The 6,204-nt window shown below is 31.2% G+C and overlaps 1 protein-coding gene across 1 annotated transcript in view; it reads right to left on the bottom strand.

The window, feature by feature from the left end:
• Positions 1-5,318: 5,318 nt before the first annotated feature.
• Positions 5,319-6,204, bottom strand: part of LOC111674664 — a 5,396-nt gene continuing 4,510 nt past the window's right edge. Inside the window, exon 2 of the mRNA XM_023435319.2 lies at positions 5,319-5,346. Coding sequence (XP_023291087.2) covers positions 5,319-5,346 — 28 coding nt within the window. The remainder of the gene's footprint in view (positions 5,347-6,204) is intronic.

Below are 6,204 nucleotides of genomic sequence, written 5' to 3'. Positions count from 1 at the left end.
GACTATAGACTAGACTATAGACTAGACTATAGACTAGACTATAGACTAGACTATAGACTAGACTATAGACTAGACTATAGACTAGACTATAGACTAGAATATAGACTGAACTATAGACTAGACTGAAGACTATATGTGTTGAGGTTTCGCAATTACAAAATCCCTATAAAACAAAGTCATATGATGAACTTAATATACCTACACATTAAGCATAGCGTATTTTTTACTGTTTAAAACCAGACAAATGCTTGATTTAAAAGCAAACATTTTAACACCATTTTTAACATGCTCGTACATATACTTTGTAAATGTGTTATACAATTTTTTTCTTTTTGCTCTTTTTTGAACATGCATTTTTCTTTCCTAAATATGAAATCCATGCTTTAGATCCGGTGAAAAATAAAAGTAATTCCAATAACTAGAATTTAGATCTTAAACATCGTGGCATATACACGCAATCTTGTTTGTTTTTTTTTCGCCGCTTGCTTTGTATTTAAGTATATTTTTTTTACAACTACATATTGCCATGGCATGCTTTAAAGCTGAGTAGTGACTTTACTGTTTACTGACTGCAGTAAGTTGTAAAGTTACAGTGAGTAGGAAAAATTAACGGAAGAGAAGTCTTGCTTTGACTATCCTACTGATTAATCGATTAACTTGTCTGTGAACTATGGTAAAAACTATTTTGTCGTTTTATTCATGGACTAATCTATTGACTAGTCTATGGTCTTGTCTAGTGATTAAGCAATGTACTAGTCTATCGTCTGGTGTATGGACAAATATATGAATTAGTCTTTATACTAGTCTATTCTATAAATGGAATACTATATGGACTAGTCGACTTATCTACAGATTAGTCGAAGTAGTGAATGGACTAGTAGTCTATGGGATGGTCTTTGTACTAGTCTATTGATTAGTCAGTGGACTTGTGTATTGATTAGAGTATGACTTAGTTTTCCGATTAGTCAAACGACTAGTTCATTGACTAGTCTAGTCTATGGACCAACATATGAACTAGTCTGTTAATTAGTTTGGGACTATGGAATGTTCTATGAACTAGTATATGGACTACATATTGAATACTTTATATAGTAGCCTATGAACTAGTCCATGTATTAGTCTATGAACTAGTCCATATATTAGTCTATGAACTAGTCTATATATTAGTCTATGTACCAGATTTGTCTATGAACTACTATATTGACTGGTTTATAAACTATTTTAGTGATTACTCTATGGCTTAGTCCACTGAGTTATATATTTAATATAGAAGTCTACGAACTAGTCTATTGACTAGTTTGTAAACTTCTCTATTAACTAGTTTATGAACTAGTATATGTACTATTCTATGGCTTATTGTACTGAGTAACATATTGACTACTTGTTGGACTAATCCCTAACTGGTTTTTAAGATAATTCTTAGGCAATCTTTAGAAATATATATAGGTTCAGTAACACGATTCAAATCCCACATTCTGTTGTTCAGATCATATCTCTCTGGATATAAAGTAATTTCATCACTTGCTTGACTTGTAACACACAACTGATCGGTAATTTTCAACTGCACTGTACTGTCTGCCATATCTCTCCATCTAAGCCAACAAATGCACCAACCAACGACAGCTAACCACTTGTATGTTACAAGTATTTTTAAGATCCCCTTAAGTATTTAGTCGTGCTTGAATGTTTGTAAAAGTACGTGTACATTTCAGTTTTTATTTTTGTTTCTTTCTTTTAATAAATGTTGTAGATTTTTTTTTATAAATTTTCTTGTTGTAGTCATATATTCTAGTTATGTTCACCATTTATGTTCAAATAATGTACGTATGTGTATGTCTTTTAGTTTTCCACCTAACTGCTATTTATCTCCTACAGATAGTATGTCCGTCCATCCGTCCGTCTATGCGTCCGTCCGTCCATCCGACCCTCAGTCTATGTGTATGTATGTAAGTCTGTCTTTCAGCTATTAAAGGCAAGAGCAAAAATAGTATAATATAATAAAAATAGAAGAATAACATTATAGAAACATTTTATGGCTTTAATACTTATGAGTACTTTATGGTTTAGTTGCGTATTTATGCAGACTTATCATGTTAAATTTCAGAAAAAACAGAAAAAATACTGAAAAACACACATTAAACTGAACTACTTTTATATTTTTATACATATGTACAATGAACAATGTATTATATTTAAATATCTATGTCGAGTATCTGTTATATCTCATGTATGATGGTACTATACATTTTGCACATTTGGTCGGGGATCTATTAGAGAATTCTTAATTTCTCATGGGGGAATGGAAAGAAAAAACTTACATATTTTATCTTCTTATATGAATATGAGTAGGTCAGCTGTTATTTTGTATGTTTTGCTAAATTCATGTGGAGTATGTTACCATCAATGCGGATTATAAAAACAAACATTGAAATACTCTATGAACAAAATACTAAAGTATTTTTTTGTACAACAACCAAAGGGGGAGGGACTGTATTGTTTAAATGTATAATTTTAGTCCTACAAATGCTTAAATGTAAATCCTATTCGTAGTTGTGTATTGTAAAAGTATATTGTTATACTTTATGTATTAAAAAAACAAAAATAATGTTATTTTCATGTTACAAGGGACCAGGTCGATCCCTTAAGTTGCCCAGAAAGTACATTTTTTGTTGTATGTACTTTAGAGTGTCGTAAATAGCCAGTAACACTATAGATCACTTAGTTAAGTTTGCTTGTCTCACCAATAATTTCGAGAAAACATTCAAACTTCAATTATCACAAACGTCAAAACTTCCTTCTTGATTAAGGGCTATTTTTGTAAACTTTGATACCTTGAGATGTTTTTCTAAGTCATTTTTATACCCTACACCACTTTAGTGGAGAAGGTATTTTGGGTTTGTGCTGATGTTTGTAACTCACAATAATATTGGTCCTATATCCACCTTTAAGTATACCAATCGGCTCCGTCCGTCTGTCTGTCCGTCCATGTACACCTTGTAATCAAACTATAGGTTACAATTTTGAAGACAATCAAATGTAATTTGGTACATGATATTCTATTGTCCCAGGGACGAGACCTGTTCGGTATATTATTTCACCTAGTCCCCATACAACTAAACCCCCGAGTACACCAGTCGACTCATAATAGTCTTCTGAGTCGGTTTAGCTATGCCCGTGCGTCTTTATGTCCGTCCGTCAGTCTATCCATGTAAACATTGTAATCAAACTACAGGTTGCAATTTTGAATATAATTTAATGAAATGATCTCCTATTCCCCTGGACGATGCCCATTGAAAACGGTTAAGATCAGTCCATTAATGTCAAAGCACCCATACAACCGAACCCCCAAACAGAATTGAATAAAATTTAGCACTTGATCTTCTATGGTAGACGAAGCCTATTGAACGTGGTTAATATAGGGCCATTATTTCATCTAGCCTCTATACAACTGAACTCGCGTATAGAGCTTTTAAGTCCATAATTATGTTTAATATACTCGCATATCGACCAAAAGCTGCAAAACCAAGTTCTATACCAGCCTTGATGACCCTTATAAATTTTATAATTATAGGGCCTCATTTGATCGTAGCTCCTATAAAAAGTCACCTTCAAAAATTTACTTAAACGTCTACAATTTTATTCAACAATAAATGGCTTAAGTATATCTTAGGCAAAGTATAATTCAACTTAAATGCTTTACTATATAACTTTACTTTACTATATAACTAATTTACATTTTATTTTTGTAACAGGTGTAGGGTATTATATGGTCGACTTCTCCCAACTATAATTTCTTACTTGTTAAAAATTAAACACAACCGAACAAAACTTAGTTTGGACTTTTGTAGAACGGAGTGGTGGTGTAGCGATTTATACGCTATTCTTCGCACAATATCAGGACTTACATGTCATTTTCTTCATTATCCTTTACCGAGTGTTTTCAACATGATTTAAAGTGTTCGAAAGGCAAAAGATCTTTCAAAAAAGCTGAGAGAACGTCACTGAACGATACTGAAATCAAGAGAACTTTGAAGAGAATATTGAGCGAAAAACATTTGGAATATTATAAGTATATATCCCAACTCTTGACTATATATTAAAAATACTGTTAAAATCGATCGATATTGAATGATATTTCTAAAACTGTTTCTATGAAATATCAAAGGCTGTCATCGAAAACATTATAGCAATATATCTAAGTCTAACCCCTTGCAGAGCGGGATAATCACATAGAATGTGTTGTTCTGACTCTTCTACGACACAATTTTTTGACAACTAATATAAAGATAGAGAGAGGGAGAGTAAAAAATTAACTCACCTCCTGTTTTAGTCTGTTTTGGAATATAGGTTGTAGGAAGGAGCATAGAGGGAATTGTGTTTGAGATTGTTGATTCCTGTCTGTAATAGGTTGTGCGCTTTACTGGCCGATCGAGCAAAATTAGTTGTGTTGTGTAAAAATACGCGGGCATCGGAAACAAGTTTCATTGTTTCAGAAAAATAACGTATTACATAGTGGATTACATCCCTACTTACTAATATTATAGTTGCATGACTATATTCATTTCCTGTCGTAAATAGTAAGGATATTAAGTGTGACAAACTATATACTAAATGAGAATGAATGATTCCTTCGACACCTGAAGAAGTTTCAATTGTAATATCGATAGAGCAGAAGATTGTATCACACGTTACAACGAAACTCTATTGAACCAATATTCATCTATCACCAATAATTTCATTCGCCATTTGCTGTAAGTGGTCGGGTAGTTATAAAAAATCCTTAGAAGCTTTTACCTATAAATTTACATTTACGAACGGAAGTGGTACAAACTATATCTTACAACGTTTTAAAAACCGAGAATGAATTATTCTTTAGATTTAACCAGCGGACGACAATCTGTATTATTATTTAAACTTTTAAAAAGAAGAACATAAAAACTACTTCTTAAGAATGACTTCAGATGTAGTGAATTTGTAATCAAATAAAACGAATATCCCTTCTATTACAAGCCTGTGTTAAAATAATCACTTTTTCAGTTTTTTCCGTACTTTCATGAAGTAAATTCATCTTCTTTTTCGCTACTTTGGAAGTTCTTTTCTAGCTTAGCATAAACTAAAATTTCAGACAACTTTTATGTAATTTAGAAAAAATATAACTTAACATTAGTGATAAGCAATTGATAACTTTAAAATGATGTCATGATAAATATGTTGCGGCTAATTAAAGGAAAAGCTTAAAATGTCATAAAACATAAAGTCTTCCTGGAATTGACAGAATGTAAAACATTACACACATGGACATTGCAAAAGTAATAAATTTAGTACGCATTTGAACTTTTAATGAAACTGAAATAAGATAAATATAAAATAAAAACGAGGATTGTTCTCAAATTTCAAAACATTTAGAAATAAATTATCTACGAAAAATCTTTTTATTATTTAACCATTTAACAACCCTCGCATATTTGGTTTAAGAAAAAACTATATAAACATCAACTAAATACTTGAATGAACAACACACAATAAACACAATTCATTTGAATTTGTGGTTATCATGGGAATTTCAAACCAAAAAAAAAAAAAAAAATCATCAGCAACAACCAAAAGGAAACAACAACCAAGTTAAGTATTTTATTTATTATTATGGATGTGGCGATACAATTTCAAACAAATAAAACGAAACAATCTAAAACATCTAACATCAATCGAGACAAAGAAGATTCATATACAAGTATAAAAAAACACAAATAAACTACATGTATGTTGTTTGTTAACTTAAGAGTTTTTATAACAAATTTAAAAAATCAAAAAAAAAAACACTACAAACGCTTTTTTTAATGACGTCGTTGCCGATGATGATGACTATGGTCTACGTTATTATCATCATCATTATCATCATCTACCATATATTTAGTAAGTAAACTTGTACCATTATGGTACCATAACAAAAAACATTTTGTTTAGTACGAGTATGTTACTTATTTACTTTGGTACGTACACTCATATTGGTCCTATACCTACCTTAGAGCATAAAGTATAGCAATAGGCTTAGAATCATTCTCTGAGTCGATTTAGCTATATCCGCAAATCTGTCTGCTGTCTGCCTATCTATCTATCTATCTATCTATCTATCTATCTATCTATCTATCTATCTATCTATCTATCTATCTATCTATCTATCTATCTATCTATCTATCTATCTAT

Source organism: Lucilia cuprina, chromosome 4 (genome assembly GCF_022045245.1).
Source record: "Lucilia cuprina isolate Lc7/37 chromosome 4, ASM2204524v1, whole genome shotgun sequence".
Lineage (NCBI taxonomy): Eukaryota > Metazoa > Arthropoda > Insecta > Diptera > Calliphoridae > Lucilia > Lucilia cuprina.
Note: the sequence above shows the minus strand (reverse complement) of the source record. Positions and strands in the feature narration are given on the sequence as shown.